This window comes from Pseudopodoces humilis, chromosome 8 (genome assembly GCF_049639895.1).
Source record: "Pseudopodoces humilis isolate 2021_Gansu_Grassland_sample_001 chromosome 8, ASM4963989v1, whole genome shotgun sequence".
Taxonomy (NCBI): Eukaryota; Metazoa; Chordata; class Aves; order Passeriformes; family Paridae; genus Pseudopodoces; species Pseudopodoces humilis.
In genome coordinates, this window is record NC_142207.1 from 35,048,257 (window position 1) to 35,072,867 (window position 24,611).

Consider the following 24,611-nt stretch of genomic DNA (forward strand, 5'->3'; position numbering starts at 1 on the left):
GCACATGGATTTTGAGAATGTGCTAAGTAGAAACCTTTCCTGAACCTGACAGAGGGAAGAAAACCTAATCTGTGTAGCCAGAAACACCATCTGAGATATCCAAAGAGAGCCAGGATTTTAATTAACCTACAGTCAGCAGGAAGTTCAACACACTGTCTTGCACTTAGGCAGCAAAGACCTGCACTATCTTGACTCAGGATAAGGAGACAAAATTAAATCAGTGTCATGGGTCTAATGCCTCCTGGAATAACTGCAGGTTATAATAATTTTTGTCCCTGTGCCATTCATAATTGGAGACCATGGTCTACCCCTAAGCATTCCCACAGGTTTGTTCAGAGTCAGATTCACAAATCCTACACCTAAAAAAATAGAGCAAGACAACAGCTTTTACTAATGCTAAACTTATTGTGCATGAAGAACTGGAAAGACAGCCCATTTGAGTGAAAGCATTTAGGAAGTACTGTGAAATTGCAAATGCACAGATCTAATTTTTCAAATCACTTGGCTTGCTGTGAAGCAAAGAAAAAAGGCAGAATTCAAGCAGGTTGAAAAAAGCCATAAAAATAAAAATTAGTTATGTGCAGGAGATTAACGTAAAAAAATTAACAGGACCACTAGGACAATTAATAGGTCCACTGGTCCATATAATATTTTTCATTTGTAGTTTGTATCTCTCCCAGTCAGTGAAAACTTCAATGAAGTTGTGGACAACTGAAGTGCCACAACTATTAAATCTCACCGATTTCCAAAGAAGAAATTTTGCCAAGGAATAAGGAAATCCCAGGATTAATTTCTGGCAAAAGAGGAAGCCCTCATCTGTTCTTGCTTGGTCCAAAAGATATGTGGCTGCTTCCTGTTATATAGAGCCATTTCTTAATGCACTACAAGTTAACATGAAAGGAGAAAAAAAAAAGTGCCTGAAAAGCATTTAGAAGGTGCCCACTCCATGGGTTTGTGAATATCTGATATCTAAATCTTAAATGGCAAAGTCTCAGCTCTTTGGATATGGTTGTACCCTCACCCACTGAGGTCTCTCAGCTGTAGTTGCTTCCAGATAGATCCTACATCCCTCCACACCCCAGTGGGTCTCACCTGCCTTTGGACCTGCTGGCAGTCAATACTGCACACCTTTAAAATAAATTTCACCTGGCACAACTGAGTATCTATCTAGATTTCAAAACTACTGCTCTAAGCAGGCTGTTCAACACAAGCTGTTTTTATTCCAGTAGATTAACTCTTCAACACACAAGGGACATTAAGACACAAAACTGAGTTAATGCTACTGTTAAGACAGCAGCAAGACATCAGTCACTTCTGTGAGGTTTCATGCCATATATTTCATGGTGTCCCAAGTAACATTTGAATGCATTTGTCATGTTCACATTTTACTTAGTTTAGATAAAGTAGAACACTTAAGTAACCACAGCAAACCAATCAAACTTTCCTCTCCAGTCCTGTGAGATAAAGAAGAATCACTTTGTCCCACCATATTAAGGAAGGCCCTCTCCTTGGCTGAAATTCATTGCAAGCCTGAAGAGTCTGCAAAAGGACTAGAAAGGGTTTTATACACCAAAGAGGGGAAAAAAAAAAGTGAACTAAAATTAGACCAATTTATCTGTTTGACAAAATTGGTTTGGTGTAGTCTTAGCTCACACACTGCACACCTCTCAAGTTATGGCACTTCTTAAGAAAATAAGCCTTGGAGATGCAAGTTCTACTCATCACTGATTCAATTTCTACTGTAAAGAACCTAAAATAATAATGTGAAGGTGAGCATTAAGTACTAAGAGACCAATTATAAGTATCCATCATGAAATGAACTATAATTGCACCATTTTAAGTGATCAGCCTGTTCTCATCTCGTTTTTAAAACTGTGGTCTGCTGGTTTCAGGGATCTAGGAAAAAAAAAAAGTCACTGAAGAAAAATAAGCTTCTTGTCAGATGTGACTCCATTCAAAGGGTACCTGCATCCTCTAGGAAAAAAATTAACCTATATGCAAGAAGGTTCAAGTCCACTTACCTAGACAAATCCAACCACTGCTTAATTAGGACCACAAGTGCAGAGGCAGTGGCTCCAAAAACACCCTGTAAGATTTGCAAAGCCATGATCCAGGGAAAGATCACTGGAAGTTACTGGGGCACAGGAGGGAAGGGAGGCACGAGCCTCAAGTCACACTGCTCTTCTTTCTATCGTTTCCTGGCAGTGTTTGGAAGAGGTCAGCAGAGCAAGCCTGAACACTTTGCTTGCATATCTATTTCTCTGTGGCTCTAATGCTCTCTGTAAAAATAGGGGAGGGGAAACCCCAATGCTGTTCCATCATCAGTGCAATTGCAACACACACGGTGGCATTTCAGCCAGAGATAGAGAGCCTATGAAAGATCTGGAAGCCTCAGATATTCCAGGAGGGATGGACAGGACTGAATTTGTGCCACAGCACCCAGACAAATCACACAAAGACGAACGGCAGCTGAATTTGTTCTCAGAGATTTTAACTGAACATTATCTACATTCAGTGAAAAGTTAAAGCACGGCTTAAGGTTTACATAAATCTCCCCTTCCCTGATTAAAAAGCTGCTGTTTCAACAGAGTCAAGTTTGCTCATGTAGAATGAGCTGAAAGAGGTTCAGCTTGACCTCTGTTTGTGAGCACATGCAACAGAGACCAAGGCTAACAGGATCCCTACAGAGTCCACAGCTGGCATTTGGAGGCTGGGCTGTGCAAAACCCACCAGAGCTGAAACCCTGCCACAACCTCACAGCAAAGCTGTGCTGTGCTTTCAAACACCAAACACGTGCTAAGTGTGACACGACCGGTTCCTCATATTCAAGAGGTTTGAAAATCTCGGAAGCTGTCAGCTTTTCCAGGTGCACTGGTCCTTGATGCTCAAGAACAAAGTGAAGATGAACAACTGATTCTTGGTTAACTTTTTCGTGCTGAAGTCTTGAAAGCTTTTCGCTTTGTTTTGGCTTTGTCTTGTTGTTTTTTAAACTCTAATGTATTCAAGATTAAGACTTTATGAAAACCCTATGCTTTCCCACAAAGCACCTTAATTCTGTAAGCTTCAAGAGCGTGAATACTGAGAGCTGAAGTGATTAAAGTGAACTTATTTATACTTCTTCATGTGGCTGCCAAGGAAACTTGTATCATGCTAGACTTCATCCTGTTGTGTTTCTATACACAATCACACACCCGTATAGACAGCTTGCACTGGACTCAAATTTATACACACAGGCCCTGGCACAACAACAGTACAACACCTAAAGTTACATTCAATGCCTGGAATATTAACAGGCTGCAGGGTTATTCACAGACTGAAAGATTCTTTAGCACCTCCTATGCACAAAAGCCAAAATCTTCAGAAGACCTAACTGTATAGAAGAGTCAACTGAAAATATTACTTACCTCCTTTTTTAATTAAAACATGTACTAAGGATTAGTGCTTTGATCCAGAAAGGCAAAAATGAAAATTCCAAATCTCTGCCTGCGTCTATGTCATTTGTGAAGACAGAAGAGACTGGAGCAAAATGCCTTCTGCTAGCAAGTAGTGTAGCAAAAGACAAAAACCAGCTGTAGCAGTTCAAAATCATCTAGCTCAGCATCTTAGAGCTGACAGCAGTTATAAGAAGATGCCAACAGCAAAGTGTAAGATTAGGGTGAGCATATGTTGTTACTTTCCTCATACAGTCTCCAGTACTCCAGTTATCTGTGATTCAGGCATCCTCAGAAAAGCTCAGGAAAATGCCAAATGGAAAGGAAACACCAACCTGGAAAAGGACACATTTAACACCCACCCCCTCACTTCATATAAACCCCATCTATCACTAGCTCTGCTTCATATTCACTCCACATCCCCCTTGGCTGCTGCACTCCCCGTGTACTCACACTGCATCCCGGGAGGCGCCGTGCAGGAGCAGCAGCTCCACAATGGCCACGTGCCCGTTCCTGGCGGCGTCGTGCAGCGGGGAGTCGTTCTGGTAGCCCGTGGTGTTCACCAGCGCCCGGTGCTGCAGCAGCAGCTGCACCACCTCGCTGTGCCCGTGGTTACACGCCTCGTGCTGGGTGGGAAAAGGCACGGGGGGAAACTCAGGTGAGGCAGAACTCACAGAGGGACTCCTCCTGTGGCAGCTCATTGGCTTTCAAGTACTCCATGGATAGCCAGGGAAGATGATGCAAGAATACTGTATCATGTTCCTGACAGGAATTAACCTGGGAACCCAGCACCGACAAAAAGCCCTGAGAAGAACTGAACAAAGGCCAACTGTGTGCAAATTAGACCACAGGGAACAAAACCCTCCAGATTACAAGCTATCAGGAGTATTCTGCAGGAGAGGAAGAAGTCGTGGTTGAAAAGAACCTTTTGTTTATTTTCTGTAATTCAATCAAGCAATTTTTTCACTTCACTACTTGATATATTTCCAAACCACTGAGGACACGAGGAACCCATTAAATACAAACACTGTTTGGAATTGATCTTTTTCGAGTTATCCTAGCTGTATTTTCTGCATTTGCAGAGTCACAGGCTGATTGACTTTGTGGCCTGCCCTACAACCCTGCAAAGGAGAATGACACCTGGGCAGGTCAGTGGCTGCTGATGAATTCTTTAAACCTCATTTATCATCACTTCTTCACGTTGCATAATTCTCTGGCACCTGAATGTGAGTGAACTAAAATATCAGAGAGGAAAGGAGGGATGAGTGAAATCTGATTAGAAGACAGATGACAGAAAGAAGCCTTCAACACTCACCAGTGGTGTCCAGCCAGCATTATCTTTGACATTGGGATCTGCCCCATTTTTCAGCAGCTGCTCCACAGCTGCTAAGTCACCCTACACGGGAAAAAAACAGAATTATGAAAAAGTAATGAAGAAAATACAGACATACAACACCAGTTTGAGAGATGCCCAATTATAAATGTACCTGCAATAAAAACGTAGCTTTCCATGTAGATATTGTCAGGATAACAAAAGCTTAATTGATCTGGAGACCACAGTTAATGATTGTTGTTCACTTAGAACCACCCACGCATTTTACACAAATACCTGTATCTGGATAAAAACCATGCATGTAAGAGAATTAATTCAAAATAAATGGAAAAGTTTGCACTAATTGCAATCTGTGCACTACAGTCAAACTTCAAGGATTAACGTCAGAACATTTATTGAGAATTTCCTTGTCCAGACTGGATTTTTTTCAACCTAATCTAAACAACTGGCTGAAAACATAGGTGAAATAAATTAGTAAGCCTGACAAGCTTCTAGAAATTGCTTTTCCACAAAAGGAAAAGAGTTTTATTTAACACTGCAATTATTGCTTTATATTGAATATCACTGACACCCTTGACAGTGTGTACCAAAACAGTTTTAATTCACTTTTTGGAAAAATGCTGTATTCGGCTTTCACGTAAGCAAGGAGGTGTGCAGAGGGTGGAAACTGATGCAGAAGCTACGGAAAAGAGGCTGAATAGACCTGAGGCAAAGGAAGCAAGAGGGCAGAATTTGTGAATAAGAGGTTTTGACACCCTGAAAAGCAAAGTTGGTAATAAGATTGGAGCATGTCCAGGTGCAGCTATAAATAGGTAAGGAGAAGGCGCCTGTGGAGGCTGAGGCAAGGAGATCTCTGCAGTGCAGGCTTCAATTCTTATTACTTTAGGCAAAATAAAGTGTTTCAAGACAACTGCTGACACTTAGCCTGCACCAGGGTACTGTGATCCCAAATGAAGAGACTATTAATATACAAAGTGGTATGTAGCTCTAGCCAAGGCCAAATATACAAAATAAAAAAAAGATCTGAAGGAGAGAAACTTAATCCATGATATACATATCAAGTTCAATGCCTTTAAGGAGTGGAAAAGTCAAGGAATTTCTAGGTGCTGCTCACAGCATGTCTTAGAAAAGGTGAGAGAACATTGTATTAAGCTTTAAATACAGTAAGAACGAACTTAATCTGATTTTGTTACCAAGAAACTCTTTGAAAAAACAAAGTAGTTTTAATCTTTAGTCTTTAAGTTAGAAAAAATATTAAAACAGACTGCTCTGCAAAAATAAATCCAGCAAGCAACAACTGTAAACTCAAAATTCACTGAAATAATGCTGAGACTCACTGGCTTTACAACCATCAAGCAAATTAACACATCAGAGATAAATTTCATGCGTTATATTCACAACCTGGATGTCCCAGCAAAATGTTACCTTTCAAAGCAATTAAAGGATTCTAGCAGCAGCATATTCTTCATGGTTGCAAGGTAACAGACATACATCAAACCTATTCAGAGGCAGCCAAGACAGCGCTCAGCATTAAGATCCTTCCAGATAGAGAGAACACACAATTATCTATAATGAGCGAGAGCTGAGCTTATCATTTAAAGTTCAGTTTGCAAACATGTACTGCAAAGGGTTTGACATTTCAGGAGTACTGCTTTAAAGCAGGAAGCACAGCTAATAATTTGTGTGGGCATCAGATACTATCACAGCTTTTCAGATCAGTTGTGTGAGCACTGATTTGTAAAACATCACTGTGGCTTCATCAAAGAAAATGTTGCTGGTGTGGACACCAGGACTGACAACATCCCCTGACTTAAATCCAGGCCCCGTCAAAATTAGAAAATTGGTGTTTTGCAGCTTACAGAAGATAAATATTGTCATCATGTCATCTGTAAATGGAACCTGCTCCCTACAACCAGCACGGGAGCACTGAGAGTGACAGCAAGGAGGGAAAGCTGTCATGAGCTGCTGCAGTGACTGGATGGGCGCTGCCAATCAGCATTACAAAAGAGATGTTAACAAAACAGAGCCAGGAGAATGGTCTTTTGTGTCCTCAGAGGCTCTTCAGTCAGTCAGCATAACTTGTGCATTTAGCTAAAAAAAGCAGAAGACTAAATTTCAAGTGGCAGACCATTGTGTTATCAAGTCCCTCCTACAAGCAGGACCACAATCACACAATCATTTTGGCTGGAAAATACCTATAAGATCATCAAATCCAAACATAGGTGCCTCTGATATTTTCTGGATCTTCTAGAGGCTGGTAACAGGCTTAGATTACAAGTCAAGCCAAGTAATGTGATCCAAGAGTAAAAAAAAAAAGTGGTTTAGTTATTTTTTTACATTAGTCACTTCTATCAAAGTTGATGGAATTACTAACATTTATAAGCTAATAAATGCTTTGCTAAACTCTAAACAAGAATAAGGACCATGTAGGTGCAAATCCCAGCCACAAATCTGTCAATTCCATGTCTTCCCCCCACAAGAGCACAGAAGAAACTACACCTATTAGTATGGAATGACTAATTCCAACATGCTGCATAAAGATGTGCTTTGACTAATGCTGAAATTAATTTTGTACATTTAGTTCCTTGAGTATATTCGATGCAGCAGGAAAATCACCATTTTTCACTAAAAAGCCATAACCAGGGACACAAGGAGAGACCCTCTTAGCAGTCTGCAGCAACAGAGGGGAAATGTTAAGTGGAGACACTTCTTGTTCAGAAAGGGAGAACAAAGCAAACACCAGGTAGAAAAATGCTCCTACCATTAAGAATTCACAGGCAGGTGTTTATTTTGAAATCTAATTATCAATGAAGGATTACATCCCAGCTCTTGAAGAGGCAGGAGCTAGTGCAGAATGCAGAATGATCCATTCGGAACAAACAAAGCTCAGGACATTTTATGCTCATAAGAAAGCTCAGCTGTAGTGACAAGGCAGCAAAACCACGGGTTTGCTCTTCCTCAGCACCGCAGCTCCCGGGAGCAGGGGAAACCAGAAAAGCAGGAAAGGCACTGGGGCCATCTGTTGGCAGAGCTGGACCCAGCAGTAGATCAGACAGAGAAGAGCATTTACACGGCTTCAGCACTTGCTCCTCCCAAGGAAATTTAGTTCCTACAGCCACGGTTGGCATAAGCCCAGAAAATCATCTCTACTTGGCTTACACAAGGATGTTGGAGTTGTTTTGTTTTTTTTTTCTTTTCCCTTAAGTCCTGAGTTTAATACATATGGTTAAGAACTTCAAGTGTTCTTTCAGTCCTGTTTCACAGGGGTTTTTTTTTCCATTTTGCCCTTTACAATTTCCAGTAATCAAAGTATTTTTCACTGAAAAGTCAAATTACTAAATAAATGAAAATGTATTCTACCAGAAAACATATTCTACCAGCTAAAGAGAGAGATCCAAAGAGTTAGGACAGTACATGATGAAGCTAAAAACCTGTACCCCTTCAACTAAATAGTTCTTCCTTTATTTAAAAATTTAATCAAGCAACTTCAATCTTTAGGTCAAATAAATGAAACAAAAAACAAAAACCCCTTTCAAACACGATGCCATTTGCTTGTTTGGGCTGTGGGGGAACTAGATTATTTACAACTCATAAATGATCAAGGAGGACAAATATGAATTAAAGAGCTTTACAGGAATTGTCAACTCTTTCCAGGATCCTGCAAGTTTCTCACTTCAAAATCATTCAAATGAATTCCCTACAAAGCAGACCATTACCTAATAACAAGAAGCTATGCCTAACCCTTAATAAAGGGAAAACATGCAGGAAGTTACCCAGCCTCAGAAACATTACAAGTAACAACCAAGCATTATCAAAAAAGAAATAGTAATTTGTTTCCAGGCTTCCAAGTCAGCACTTGAGAAGATGGACTGCTTTGACTCATGGCCAGTTTCCAAGTCTGCAAGTCTTGCACTTGAAACCATTGCACTATTTCATATTTGCCTTGACCTCTTTTTTCCAGGAGGGAAGATGTTCTTCTGTGACCCATCTCTCAGATCCAGTACCAAAAGCAAGGAAGTGCACAGCTGCCTAGGTCAGACAGCTGAAAACAAGATTTAAAAGCCATCCTGATGTTTGCCATCACGTGCTCACAAAATCGCAACATTTCTCTGCTCTCCCTCCTGATGTGTTTTTAACTGGTAACAAAGCGATAAAAGGAGCACTCTCACAGGCTCAGAAGGAATTATCTCACTGTTATTTTACTGTGTTAATTATAATAACCATGAAGAGTCCAGCATAGCAGGCTAGCCACGAGTGAAGCTTTTCTGTGAGCCCTCTTGAGAGTGCAAGGAGGGAAAGCCATCATGAGATGTCAAAACTAAAGGGTCCCTGGAACACGTGGTAAACCAAACCTGGTAAAACAAAACTGGTGCAAATACACCATTCTCTCTCTCTTCAAACTAACTCGATGCTCTACATAAAAGCAAATTTCTCTTTCCTCAGAGCAGGGACAACTCCTCATTTCCTTCTAACTGGAAGCATTACAAGCCTTCTCCCAGCTATTTCCCACCCACTCACAGTAACAGTGCAGCTGCTGCCAAGGTCCTCTGTTACCCTCTCGTGTTGCAGCTCGCTGTCCCTCTCCCTGGAATCCATAGTGGCAAAATTCCACAGTGCTCTGCCCCATCACCTCCCTCAGCAGAGCAGGAGAAGCACAGGCAGCACCCAGACCTGAAATGCAGTGCCAAGGAACTGGGTGGGAACAGCAGTTTTAGGACTCCCCGCTAACTCGTTACGTTGCGCTCTGCTCTGACTTAACTGCCACTGGAGAGCTGGTCCAGAGAACAATTTGTTCTCTTACTGTAAAAAATTCCCATATGGAAGGGCTGATGATGGGGCAATTTCCACATCAACAATTCTAAACTAGTTTAGAATATTTGGAGTTGAGCAGGTCACATTTTGTATTTTAACTGAGATTTTCACCTTTAATGACTGTGAAGATAAACGTGACTGCTTCACGTTTATTTTCATTTAAGTTTAACTCAGCATTAAGTTCATCCACACTAGAACCTTTCTTGAGAACCATTTTGATTTCAGTGAAATAATAACTAGTAGTAGTAAATGGGACAACCTCTCAGAATCATTAGAAACAGCACAACACTCTTCATGTCTGCTAAAGTTGTTTATGATCCCTTAAATAAGAAAAAAGGGAGAGTTCAATTAGCTTTAATTAAATTCTGGGTATTAGACCCTAACTGCCAATGAAAATAATACAGACTTGATTTTATAATTAATAAAGTCACAGAGAATTAGACTTCATTTTACTTTGGGGGAGGGTGGCAGCTATGAGTCTGTTTCCGTTTACACACATGGAAAAACATTACTGGCTGTGAAAACAAGAAAAAAAATTGCCCATAAAACGAAACTAGAAGAGAAATGCTTCTTTCACAAAAAAAAAATAAAAAAATCAGAACTAATTTGAAGGGAAAATACCGAACAAACCAAACCCAAACCAACAAATCTAAAGGCCACATTGAGAATATAAATATAAAACCTGATATTTTCAAGACCAGTTTGAGGAAATACTTTTATCACTTCATACAGGGTTCCTGCAAATTGAAAGATTATAACCAAGGGATCACTTTCCTTGTGTTTAGTTCCTTTTCAAAGCAAACTTTGGGATCACCCTGAAGCTCTACCTAGCTACATAAGCCTTTGCTAATGAGCATTTCAATGAATATGGAGCTGCTGGATAAAAACCACAGCAGAACTAATGAGGAACAGAAGCCATTTCCCACTTTAGCTCAATAATTATAAACATCAAAAGATAACACCAAAAGGAACTCACACACAGAACTGAAAAAGCCCATCCCACTTCCCACACTCCAGCTGGAAGTCAGCTTTTTTTTTGGCTGTACCAACGCCAATAAGAAGTGCCAGCAACACCACTGAACTTCAATAATCAAAACATGTTTATCCTTTTTATCTACAGCATGAACTGTTTAGTTTTCCCTCATTTATCTTCAAAATGCTTTGCAATGAAAAACTACTTTATTGGCATATCACCAATACGCCAATATTCCAACAAGCTGCAGGGATGTTGTTTCCTTAGATGAAATACCCACGTTCCAAAGAAGCATCAGGCATATTGCTGGAAACCATACCTGTGTGAAAACTTGTCAAGGCAGATTCATTTTTTTCAGAGCCAGTCAGTCATGACCGTATTCATTACAAATTCCCAGAAAATCACAGAAGGGTAATTTGTAAACAGCGTTTTAATAAAGAAGAATATGCAGGACTTATGACAAGAGGCACCAAGAGATCTCTCCTTCAAAGCTCTTGAGTCCTGTGAGGACAATGTTTCATTTTCTCCCCCCTAATTCCATATTAATGACATCAAATACGAGATCTGAACTAAACTCAACTGACACTTGTATTTAAAAAGGTCTCGTGCAGCAGGAGTGGCTTATTAGAATGCCTTTGAAAGAGGACGCAGTTATTTATCAAGAACAGCCTCTGTCTCACCAGACAGAAGTGCTGTATAAATGTCAGGTGCTTATAGAGGAATCAATTCTTCCAGTATATGCAGTTTATTAACCACACAGCTTTTGTGTTTTATGATTTAGCCCAAAGTACATTTAAATTGCCAGACTACAAACTCTTTGAAGTGACCTCCCAGAAGGGAGCTGCCACAAGTGCATCCGATGAGTGGGACATGTTTTACCCAGTTTTACAAAGAAATAACAGCAAAGCCATGAAGTTTACCACACCAGGAACTGGTTAAGATATTAACAGCATAATGAGTGATAGCTGTCATTCCAAGAATAATACTGATCTCATATAAAGCTGAGAACCACCCAACTCTGTCCCTTCCCTCCAGAGCACAGGGCTCAGCATGGGAATCACAGGGTGGTGCAGCACCTCATTCCCCCTGAGCCAACAATTGCACCAATTGGTGGACCTCAACACTTACAAAATAATGTTTCACATAGCTATCTTTATATACATAACTCAGATCTTGTCCTGGCTGAGTTACTAGCTCAGACTGAACCGATCAAGGTCACTCAGTGAGACCTGAAATACTTCCTAAACTCCTTATGACAAACCAGAGACAGCCTTCTGGCACACAAGGGCAAAACATTTAAATGCTTATCACTTTCTAGAACTCACAGGTATAACTGACACTGTAACACTCTGAGTTTCCAAGTACAATCATCTTTGATCATTCAAACAGTCATTTCTTTATGAAATCAGAGAATCAGGTTGGAAACTTCCCAATAAACCTAGAAGAAAAAGATCACAAAATGAGCTTTCCCTCCCCAGAACAGGTTATTCTGAAATAACTGGCTTCCAGAATATTTTTAAAACAACTTTTTCTTTTTAAACTTCTGCTTAAAGCCGAACTAGAAGGTGATGGTCCTACCTTGATGGAAGCCACATGGAGCAAAGTCTCTCCCTTGTGATTTCTTCTGGCAATTGTATTGCCACTAGGGGATTTCAGCACAGCAGGACTGAGCAGTGCTGCTACTTGGCCGAAAGACTTAGAGGTGGGTGGAGTAGAGGGAGATTCTGAAAGTGAAGGGCTGTTTATGGCTTGAAGGGCTGCAGATCTTGTCTTCATTCCAGTGGAAGTGAGTTTGGATGCAGAGGAAGAAATCTGAACTGGTGTCTGTTCAGTGGCTGGGCAGATGGGGGAGCCCTGCAGTGACTCCTCTAAGCCATCGGCCTGCCTGCCTGCCTTCCCAGGAACAGCCCTCTCACTTCTCCTTGCTCTTTTAGGCTGAGGAGCACCCTGAAATCCGGATTGCTCCCTTCCACGCTTCAAAGGCGTAGCTTCATTTGCTATTGACAGCAACATCTCTGCAGCACAATATTTTTCCTTGCTATCTCGTGCAGAGCACACAAACTCATCCTTATCTTTCTTCTCTGGGGATTCTACCTGTGGTAGAACTTCCTCATCTTCTGTATTACTGCTGGAGACAGCTTCCTTTACAGATTCCTGCTGAGGTCTTTCTTCAGGACTCTCTGGTTCCTGAGTGCACAGCACTACTGGTTGACTGCAGATGGTCACACACTTTTCCCTGGGAGTCTTCCTCTCGGCTCTTTTCTGCTCAGGTTTCTCTAAGCTCCACTCCTTGTTAATGTCTGCTAGATGTTTCTTCTTCATCTTCTTAATCTGCCTCTGGGTTGGTCTTTTTCTTGGCTTGGAGGGAGTTTCATGAGGAGGGGAAGGAAAGAAATCATAAACAGAAGATGTGCCTTGACCAAGGTCGTTGCTTTTAGTCTCAGCTTGACTTCTGTTCACAATGCATCGAATCTTCCTGCTTCTTGGGCTGAACCACATTTTAATCTGCTCCTTCTTGCTCTTTTTTCCCAAGTCTGCGTCAGTCGGTGTGGATGTATCTTCTGCTTCTGCTGAATCTAAGTGGATGAGGAAAGAGTAAAAGTAATTATGAAGTACTCTTCAGAACCTCACAAAGCAAAAAAAAAAAAAATAAAAAAATCTTAACAACTAGAAGAACTGATGAAGTGTTGCTAAATACAATCTGTGAGTGCCTTCATTCCTTCTGAGAAGACACACAGTGACTTGAAAAGCCCTGGAAAGGTCACACGCCACTCTGGAGCTCAGAAATCAGTGCAGTTACAGCTATCCATCAGGCATGTCAGCATCCTGGCAGAGAAATTCCTTCAGCAGTCTGGGTTCACAACACAGCAAGTGCACAGAAGAAGTCTGACCAGGTCAGAAAATGACAGAAGTTGGTTTTCTCACTGAGTTTTCCTTAGAAATAAGTTTAACAAAGAGGCACGTGCATACACGAAAGAGCAGAGAAACAATTTTCTAAAGAGATATTACAGTTCATCCAAAGATGAAAAGGAAAAATAGCTGTAAGCAAGCAAAAACAATATCCTCATAAAAATGTCAAATATTCCTGAGAAATTTTGGCTGATTCCACAGATATAGCAGATGAACCGGAGAAATATATAGAAAATCTGTAAGCAATTGTGTCCTGTCATTTGATCCTTCACCCCTGGGTAGTAAATAATTTCAAGGCAGCAAAGCATTTTGATGATCTCAAACATTTCTTTAAAAATATGCAGTGGAGCAATTTTATAAATCACATCCTACAGCACATTACAAATCAATGACCAGGATGACGGAGGAATATCCTGTACTCCCAGCACATGAAATAACACTTGAGAACAAGGACTGAGGACATAAATACTGTCCTCAATGGCTTAAGAATAAATTGAGTATAAAGTGACCTCAGAGTTAGATACTAATTTAATTTGACAGTTTTTTTGACACAAAAGAACTATAGCAGATAATTTACCAGTTCCTTCATTCTGAACTGGTGTTATTTTAGGTTATTTGGATAAGTCCTCCAAAGTAAATGCACAACTCATTCTTTCTGTTGCCTCAAACCTCAGGGACTACCACTCACAAAAGTCTTGGTTATTTACAGCAATCAAACACAAAACCAATATGAAATTTGTTTTGTGTTTTTCTTAAGCAGCACTAAGACCAAGATTAGAAGGGAGGGTTTTAAGCATTCTTGAAATAAACTATATGAAGTCTCAATTATTAAAAGTGACAGACGCTCACTGCAACAATCTATCACTTTCACTTCAGTGCATTAACTTTCTATGGCTAATTTATTATCTCCATACCTTCCCTTTTACTTTTGGTGTTAGTAACTACAGCCCCTTTTTCACAGCAAGCTGGGATAAAGTCATAGCAGCAAACACACTGGTTCCAATCCCTTAGTCATAAAAAAAGTGCATTTGAAACTCCACTTAAAAAAGAACTGCATAGTAATTCAACACTAAAACAGACATTCACAGTTGTCTTTTAAAACTATATTGCAAAGTTAAATGTTTCCTTAATCTTTATTTCAATTACCCTACTTACCCCTCAAATTAAATCCTGTTACATATTAGATTTAGCTAGAGGAATATGTAAGCCATCAGACCAAAAGTGTCATTAAGAATACAGCTTAAGGCTAGTTAATCAATCATTTAGGCATCTAAAGATAATCATCAAGTACAGAACTGCAGCTATTTGGTTTTCCTCTAAGGCTGGGCTTGGTGCAAACAAGAAAAAAAGCACTGAAATTGAGACTGAAATCTCAAAACTAGCTAGTCTTGAGATCATATCCAATCTCATTCTGACAATAACATCTAAAAAAAGGAAGAGCGTGATTGCAAACAGATGCAAAATATAAAACACAAGTTACTATTTACTCATTTTTTCTTCAGTGTTTACACAAACTAGCAGATCTCCTTGAAAAATATTTACCTTGCTAAAACTATCAGTCATCCCCAAGTAAAAAGAAAGAATAAAATCGGCTTGCAGAAGTAATTTGTGCAACAATTTTATGATAGCCAGAATTCTTTTTGATGTGTATAGCACAGCAAGACTTTAAAGTCCAAGTGACAAATTCAATCAAAGGCACTGTCCTTCAGAAGTATGATCTAAAGCAGCAGAACACAATGAAGCATTTACACTGGATGTACCACTTCTGGCAGCAGGAAAGCCTGTGAAAAATCCACCATGAGGCTTCCTGATCTGTTCATTATTGGTTGCTCAGCAGGGACTTACTAGTCAGGTTATTAGAAACCTGCTGAAAATATAACATGCCGAATAAATACATCCCCAGGAGGGTTTTTCCTCACCTGCAACGACTTGAGGTGTAACAGAGTATGTTGCATCTTCTAGGATAGGGAGGCACTCGTGGGACATGATTAAAAGATATATCCTGACAGAGACCCACCCAAAGGCCAGCCCTGCACACCCAGGGAAGGAAACCACATTTTCTGGCTTTTCTTAGACTCTGCCACCCCTTCCTCCATTTCCAAATTGTACAAGGTAGGGAGCCAAAGCAATTTGGACAAATGGCCAATCTACCCTCCTTGAAAATCAAATCTTTTGATGGACCCAGAGCTGTGAGAGAGAGAAAGAAAGAGGGGAGATCCAGTGCCAAGAAGCTGAAAGGAAGTTCTTATGATTTAATAAGTAAATGTTAATTTATATAAAGAGGGTATTATCTGGTGGCTAAGTTCATTCAGTTAAAGTACCTTCAGAGAAAATTGCTCACAATAAAATCAATCCCCATGAATTTTCTGCTGTCTCTGAGTTTGAAGCCAGAGCTTGGATCTCAATATGATTGAAAAAAATTACTATTATGATTTTGATTTAATCATCTTTTTAATACTAAGTGTCCTCCCAAAAACTTTCAGAGAGGCATTTGGACAAGGTAAATCATGCCTTACTAATCCTAGATTTTAAGCATCTACAATAGCATAAAGAGCATCCACAATAACAGTATTAGAACCAGCCTACAATAAATGCAGTAAATTTAGTCTCAATTACCTATTAAACACAACATTCAGATACACAATGTAGTAACTGAATTATTTCTAATTTAGAGTTATTTGCACATAATAAGCCCAAGTTTTCCAATGCTGACATTTAATAGAGTTGGAATTCTTAAGTGTTAAAAGGGTTGAGAGTACACAAAAATACCAGGAGATAGTCAGTGCCTTGCAACTGGAGCTCCCATCTCCAAGTTCTGCTGTAGTGCAACAGCAGACTAGTGGAGGGGGGAAAAAAAAGGAGCAATTAGACAATGTGGTTTAGCAATCATTAATCTGCATCAAAGGAATATAATGATGCACATTGTGTGCCTTTCAAATTATTCTCTATTACGGGTTTCAGAACAGAAGTTGAGAAAGCTCTGTGACAAACTAGTCCCTTATTAAAAATCAAAGGCAAGAGCTTTGGTACCATCTGTGCAACATTAGTGCCTTCACTGAAGAATGATTATTTTGAAAGTTAAGTATTCAACATCAAGGGGGAAAGGGAGAAATTCCAGCTATTCAAAACTTCATCTTTAGATATTATGAAAAATGCCACATGAAATGCAATCTAATCTGTCACAACAGGAGCTCTACATCCAGTAAATGTGAAACAAAGTGATGACACTATAAAAGGCTGATTGAATGTTGATCTTGCTGAGTGTCCACCAGCATCAGCACGAGCTTAGGGAGCTTTGACCAACACCTGCAAGGTGTAGCTCTGCATGGGAAGAGGGGAGGAAGGTTTTTGATGTGTAAGAGTGAAGCAGACTGCTACAAAGAATAAGGTAAAATCAACTAGAAATGGTTGGTGACCGTCCTGAAAATTTACAGCCATCTCTTCTTTTTAAAGAACATTACAAAGAAAAGTCTAAGTATTTAGAACTTCTTTCAAAATCATCACTGTATATCAACAAATCTATAGTGTTTTATGCACACTATGCCCGTAATGCAACAAGTCCTCAGGAATTACCCACCTGTGAAGCCCATCAGCCCACCAATGTCAGTTCCCAAGATGTCTTGGACACTGCAACACTAGAGCTGAAGAGCTGGAGCTGCAGACATCCTACCTGTGGTGCCTGCCAGCCAGCTTCCCTTTAGGAAGGTACAGCACAAGGCAGCCAAAAGGTCAGGCACCTCTCCTCACCTTGCCATGGACTCAGCATATAAAACCTCTAAAAAGTGAATTAATTTGGAGGCTCAGCATTTCCTACCTCCAGCTTGAATTTTTCACCTATAATTTGTGTTTTCCAGACAGTTTCAGGTTTGCTGTTTGTCAATTCATCTTCAGTCACCCCAGGAGTGCCATTTAATGTGTTTCCCTCTAATTCAAAAGGAAAGTATTAGCTGTTTTGTGCAGTCTTTCCTGAATTATTTGCTGCTGCTTCTTACAATGCACATGCTGTTTGGCAGAAGCTATTTTTATCCCAATGGAATATAAAGTGAGATCCCTCTCATGTCTGCTGTGGAACCTCAGGGTACAAGGATTTTTGTATTTGAAATACTCAGTGTGAGCTTAACCCTATCCTTTTCAGTCACAGCAGTTCTGTGGGGTTTTTTAGAGGAAAAACACACAACTCACTGCATGCACTAGCACTGTCAGAGACTAAAAAAATTACTAGTAGACTTAGAAATTTCAGTGTCAACAAAGATCTCCAACAAGATTTAAGAGAAGCCACAACTGCCTCAAAACAAGGTATACACAGCAAATACGCAAAAGAGACATAAAACAAATATATGGAAATATTTTTTTCAACTGCTTCTTTTCCTTTCCTGCACTGAAAGATGGATTTTTCGGTCTATTTCCTTTACTGGAACATGAAGTACAATTTCTGACCTTCTAACACAAAAGAAGAAAATACTGTTGACAGAAGTACAGTGCTCTAAGAACGTGAAAGCATGTCCTTAACAAAAGAGAACCTGTGATTCTCCAAACTCAAATATGTTTCACGTTGGATACATTAAGTTCAAGGCAGAACTTAATGTATCCAGACATCTATGGGAGGTGAGGGATTTGCCTGAGATAAGGGACAAAACATCCTGAAGAATTTGCTCTCAAAATCTCTAAAGCTACAATATCCTGTGATTTTCAACCTTTTTTTTTCCCCCAACACATAACTCGTTGTTCTTAGAGGTGTGTTCATTTACTTACAAATTCAAACCATTCCTGACAGTGAACTATTACCAGCTCAGGAGGATTTTCTCCTAACCTCAGTATCACACATCCAAGAGGCCACTGTGCTAATCCTTAGCACACTGCAAAGATTACACGTGACAGAAAGGCATCTCCCAAATCATTTAATATAAAACACCCTTGTAAACTTCTATTTTGTGTCTACTTTCAGGTCAGAACGAGGGATGATAAAAAGAACATTTAGTTCTATGGCCTAGCCACACCATCCAAACTTTAATTTAGAAAAACTATGGGATTCAATGTACTATTCAATTTTTAGTACAGTTAAATAGCAGACCAATTTTTAAGAGTTAATCCACCTCTAAGCGTTCTCCAAAACATCTAAACAGCATCAATAACACTACCATGTTGTATTTTAAATGTTTTATTTATAGCATCGCAAATAGTGCCTTCTCAAAATGATTCTCTTCCAAGTGTGCTTTTAAAAGCCTTCATCACTTAAAATGTTTCCCTCAAATCCTATTTAAGCCATCATCTGTTTTGTATGCTCCAGGAGATTTAACCACCATAGGATTTTATACCTATATAAAATGTATTCCTTTACACTCGGACACGGGCTTCCAGCCTCATCACTTAAAATCCATTTTGGTGTCGATAAAGAGCTATTCTATAAAGGAATGAAGGTGCTGATGGGATCAGACATAGAAAAAGAATCCTTAACTTAGACAAACATATTAGGAAGCAACAATGAAGGAAGAATTACCTATTCTGTATCTGACAACTAAATGAATGTTTTCTAAAACTTGGTATTACATAAATGCTCGCTCCTCTCTGAGCTTGCAGGAGAAACACACCATCACCTACGCTTATTTCACTACAGTTTTTCCTACTTTGAAAAACAACCTAAAATTTGATAGAGATGAATTCCCAGAGTACGTTTTCTGCCATCTTCTAGCACAGTCAGCAATGACAAAATTTCACTGCAGCAGACTAGCTGATTGTTAGGGACCAGAAAATAAATGAGTTAAGACTTGCTTCCTCCCCCTTTTTAGGAAAGGAGCATAGATAATTTTTCCCATGTGCAAAAACCCTGAACTGAAAATTACTGGGACAGCAGGCACGACTCAGTGCACAGAAACCCAGAGGCAGGAGAAGATATGCATTAATTCTTTAATAGGGCCTCCCCTAATACAATGCAGAACACACTGGGGCTCCCATAAGACACGACAACCTGTGCCCCTGCTTTGTGCCATGTGACTCAGAAATCTCTCCCACTTTCATCTAATTTTGGAAGCCAGATTCTAATGAATTATGGACTAACCCGCTCACGCAGATTTCTCAGTAAAACAGATTCAAAGAACGAGCAATCCATACAGACAGTTCTCTTCAAATCAAATTTTCCAAACACGATTTGGAACAGCCTCTCGGAATTTTAAGCAGGGCTGCACTGCTCATTCCCTGTAAAGCCTGTGAGATGAAACGGGGCAGCCTGGACTCTGCAGCCACCAGGGAGCCAGGCGAGTCTCACCTGAGGTGCCCAGGAGCTGCCGCAGCTTGCTGCAGAGCTGGATCATGTCATCCAGCTGCTGGTTGATCTGTGCATCCCGCACCCAGGCTGGCATGTGGCACACAGGGCACTCGCTGCCAACACAGTCACCCACACAGGACCTGGAAGGCAAAGGGAAAACCCATTACCCAGTGGAAGTTATCAACTGCTCCACAGAGAAGCTCTTATTTTAGCATTGACAAAGCGCCATTGTAAAGCCCATACGAGTTGGTCACAAATGCAGCACAGGACATATTTATCATGGCAAGTGACAAACTGAACATAATTTAGCTACCCATTTGCACAGCCTTGTCAGGACAGCCATGAGAAACGCAGCACCCTGCATGCTGACCCAAATTTTCAAAAGCTCTACTGCTGTTTGAGCCCAGGTAACAATTAGGCTTGACAGTTAAAACTACACATTCTTTTACACCTGCTATTCTGCAGCCTTCCATTTTTAAACAAGTGCCAGAAAGCCAACCCATAGTAAACTACAATTTCTGCTTTTTTTCCTAGTTAAAATTTGCTTGATGCTGTGAAGAAGTTTCACCTGTGTGAACATTTCTCTGTATGAAGTCCCACGAGGATATCTACACACTCAGAGTATTTTATCACTGCTCTCTTTCACGGCATTTATGTCAGATCATCATGGTGGGACAGGTGGGGAAAACAGATTTACTCAGTAATACTACTCTCCCCAAATCAGCCTAAAATCTTTTATTCTTTTGATTATGCCAGTGAGAAGACCTTATGAGCTGCCATCTGAACTGCAACATTCGAGGGCCGTTGCTACATCTTTTCTCCAATCTATCCTATTAAATAGAAGTTATAGCTCCACACAGCCAAGGCTGAATCAATTTCAGCAGTCTCAGTTACCTGACCACTGCTCACATAAAAATTGCTCCTAGGTGTGTTTTGTGCTTTAAACAGACACAGGCCTTTGTGGCTGAGGCACTGCTGTGTCTGGGAGATTGAAGCCCAGCTCTTGGCTCCAACATATCCTAGATGACATTTGACAATTCACTTGGAGCAAAGGGAAGGGCCAGCCAGGTCTCCTTCCCTAGGGAAGCTGGCCTCAGTCTTCCCAGCCCTGTAAATGGCACTGCAAAGGACATAAAGAGTGACTTTCACATCACAACATCTCTTAATTATGTGCAGCTGTTGGGGTTTTGTAGTCAACCGGTAATGACTGCAGGTAACCTAGGATAGCTATCCCCACAAAACTGCAGAAACCAATCTTGATAAATATCCCTGTCCGTAACAAAACCATGGTGAGGGAGCACCAGTTGTTTTATGTGTGACCTGAGTACTGCAGCTCATTCGTTTCAGATCTTTCACTCCATTATTTCAGAAGGCAGCTCCAGCCACTCATCCCAATCCTCCCCAGGTGTGTTAATAAATGTCTGTCTTCAGCAGTGAACCAGAATCAGTTCACAACACTTAAACTTAACAGAAATTAAATGTAACAGAACTTCAAATTAGCAGAATGTAAACCTAATATCACCTAAATGTATCGAAACTAAAGTCAGAGTTGAGAATGTCCCTTTAAAACTTCCAGATGCCACAGAACTTAACTCATTTTGACTCCAGCATTACAAAAGAGGTACTGGAAATTTGTCATACAACAGTTAAACATCCATGAAAACCATGCAGGCAAACAACCAAGTTATACCTGAAATAGCAGCAGCCTGGACTTACTGGAGAGATTATAAAGGTGAGGCAAATACGTTGTGATTTTATGTAACTTAGCGTTGAGAATAGCTCGTGGTAACTGCAAATACCTAATTTTCTTCTGAAGAAATTAATCTGAGTTTCCTTAGGTTTATTTTTAAAAAAAGCCACTGGCCAAGATTCAGTCATGAAAGGACAGATGAAATTGCTGATAAAAGGTCAGGCATACGAGAGAGAAAAGATCAGGCACAAGATAACTCAGATAATAGCAAATAAACTCATTTTTCTGGAGCAAGAAATAGCTGCTAATGAGGGCTTAAGACCCCTGTTAGCTATACTTTCCAGCCTCATTAATACAAACTGCATTGTCCTCTTGATGTTTGGAAAATTTTTCTTTAAAAACCCCACAAAACTTACAGTGGGTGATTTAAATCTATCACCTAGAATACACAGGGGTTATCCAAAATAAAGCCACAAGGCCTTAGATGCCCAAGAGCTAAACAGTTACATTTATTAAGACACATTCACAGTTATTAACAAGTTTTACAAGTTTCTGGGGGTTATTTTACAAAATCATCTGTAGGTAGGTTGTATAAATGAAATAAATAATTTAAAGAATTCCTTCAAACAGCAGAATCATAGAATGGTTCTGGTTGGGAGGGACCTTAAAGCCCATCTGATTCCACACCCTGCCATGGGCAGGGACACCTTCCACTATCCCAGGCTGCTCCAAGCCCCATCCAGCCTGGCCTTGGACACTTGCAGGGATGGGGCAACCAAAGCTTTTCTGGACAACCTGTGCCAGGGCCTTATCCCCCCTCAGTGGGAAGAATTTCTTCCTAATACCAATGTAAACCTGCTCTCCTTCAGTGTGAAGCCATTCCCCCTAGTCTTGTCCCTATGTGTTCTTGTAAAATGTCCCTCTTCAAGAATCTTCTACATCAATTAATGGCCACAGCTGGGAAAGGACACGTGTCTGGAGAGAAATAATCCATGCATCTTTTAGTTCATGCATAGTGGGGGTAGAGATGCTGAGGGCACCTGTCTCATAATCAGTTACTCCTTAAAAAGCCAGTAAACATTCTACTTGTATTTTACCTTTCAGGCCTTCAGCACTGTAAATTCCTATTAGAAAAGTGCAGCTGAAGATAGGGAGTGGATATACCATCCATGAAGGAGTGTTTCCTCAGCTTTTACTGACGTAGTGACTATAGATTAACAGGAAGCAAGGCTGAGAATCTATGCTGGTTTACAAGCAGGGGTTAGGCAGCATCCCTCTTCTTCACCCAAAAAAAGGCAGGATTTTATCAGACTGCCTACACCTGTGCTGTGCAGAGAAACTCTTTTTAAGATAGGCTGCAGACCTTTTAACTCCCCGTGTTTGCATGTGCATGCAATGAAGAGTATACATAAGTATACACAGTATATATACATAATATACATACATAGGGCAGCCAAAAGGTTCCACCACCTCACCCAAAGGCGGTTCTGGGGCACAAACATTTCAGCCCCTGCCTACATTGACAATTCAGTGAGTTGTCCTATGACAGGTGACGCAACCACCACCACCACCTCAGAAGTGCCTCACTGACAGAATGTTTCTAATTTAAGTCAGTTTTTTGAAGCACTCAGATTATTTGTCCAGCTCTAAGCAGAGGTGTACCTGCCTATGCCAACGTGTTTGGACGCATGTGAAAACAGGAACAGCCATAGAAGCAGCTCTGAAGGAGAAAAGTCTTGGTAGAAGGCCAAACCAACAACAAGCACCACCCAACCCTCTGGGGCAGAGGAAAACCCCCTTGGAAACAGGAAATGCGTTCCCAAACTGCTCTTTTTTCCTTAAGTGAAGGAGAAAGAGAAAGGAGTTGAGAATGATGAGAACTTCAAGTTGTTTTGGAATTCTACCCCACTACAAGCGCACAATTCCCTCCATCAGACTGTAGGCTCCCTTCACACCTGGCCGGCATCCTGAAGCCTAAACCAGCACTCCTGCATGGGAGGCACAGGAGAACAGTAGCTCCCGCTTTCCTCTCCCCCTCAGAAGGGCCAGAAGGCACCAGCGGTGCCCACGTCCCTGTCCTTTCTCCACAGCACGGCGGCGGGCGGCCGAGCCCCGGTACTTACAGGCAGAAGACGTGCTCGCACTGCCCCAGGGACACGGGCTCCCGCAGGACGCCGGCGCTGTGGGCAGAGCAAGGAGAAACTTTTTAACACGCGTGGCCACACGGTAGGGGCCGTGAGGGGAAACGGCGGGGAGGGAAAGGGGGAAGGAGGGCATCCATTACCAGCGGGAGCAGCTCAGCGCCTTCTCCAGCCGGCCCAGCGCGGCGCGGGTGTGGGACCAGGGGTGCCCGGGTGGCGCCATGGAGGGGGCGGCGGGGCGGAGTGGGCTACCCGGGGCCGGCTGGTTGCCCGAGCGTCCGCGCAGCGCCTCCCTCATCGCCTCCCTCACAGCGGCTCCCTCAGCAGCTCCGATCTCAGCGCTTCCCGCCGCCGCTCCGAATCCCCCGCCCGCCGCCACTGCGCAGGCGCGGGGACCGCGCGCGCGCTGCCCGCCCTCAGCGTTTCCCGCTCTCCGGGAGCGGGGCGGGGCCGCCCTGAGGGGACGGCTGCGGTAATGGCGGAGAGTTCAAAAGCGCAGGGTTATATAGAGTTCGGCAGGAGAATGCGTGCTAATGTCTTTACTTGCGACTCGATGGGTGGGAGTCTTCAGTAATTATAGGGAAAATAGGCTGTTGATGTCTTCAGGAACGACTAAGTCCGAAAAAATGGCTTGACACTTGAGGAAAAATCGGTCTTTTCGTTTGTTATAGGACCCAGACAGTTTCAACTTCTGAACTTTTGTGTAATAGGAGAAATGGGTCCGCACAAGTCTCTAAGTCTATTGCAGAACCCAGAGCGTCTGAACTTCCGAGCTTCAGGGACAAACGACGATAGATGTTCAAGCAGCCTGAAGCCATGTCCTCTTGTCCCATCCCTTGTTCCCTGTGAGCAGAGCCGGAACCCCCCTGGTTGTCCCCTCCTGTCAGGAGCTGTGCAGAGCCAGAAGGGCCCCCTGAGCCTCCTTTGCTCCAGGCTGAGCCCCTTTCCCAGCTCCCTCAGCCTCTCTTGGGGCTCCAGCCCCTTCCCCAGCTCCGCTGCCTTTCTTTTGACCTGCTCCAGCCCCTCATCCGTCTTGTCCTGAAGTTGGACACAACACTT

General features: G+C 41.6%; 1 protein-coding gene across 3 annotated transcripts in view; it reads right to left on the bottom strand.

Annotated features, from left to right (window-relative positions):
- Positions 1-23,937, bottom strand: part of BARD1 (BRCA1 associated RING domain 1) — a 40,966-nt gene extending 17,029 nt beyond the window's left edge. For 2 of the 3 annotated variants that reach the window (XM_005528935.3, XM_088059238.1), the window contains exons 1-6: positions 23,696-23,937; positions 23,535-23,591; positions 19,722-19,861; positions 12,128-13,125; positions 4,747-4,827; positions 3,885-4,057 (exon numbers count right to left, since the gene is read on the bottom strand). In XM_005528935.3, coding sequence (XP_005528992.2) covers positions 3,885-4,057; positions 4,747-4,827; positions 12,128-13,125; positions 19,722-19,861; positions 23,535-23,591; positions 23,696-23,850 — 1,604 coding nt within the window. In that variant the 5' untranslated portion in view covers positions 23,851-23,937. Of the gene's footprint in view, positions 1-3,884; positions 4,058-4,746; positions 4,828-12,127; positions 13,126-19,721; positions 19,862-20,615; positions 20,705-23,534; positions 23,592-23,695 lie in introns of those variants that run through there. The other variant, XM_088059237.1, reaches the window with a different exon arrangement.
- Positions 23,938-24,611: the final 674 nt, after the last annotated feature.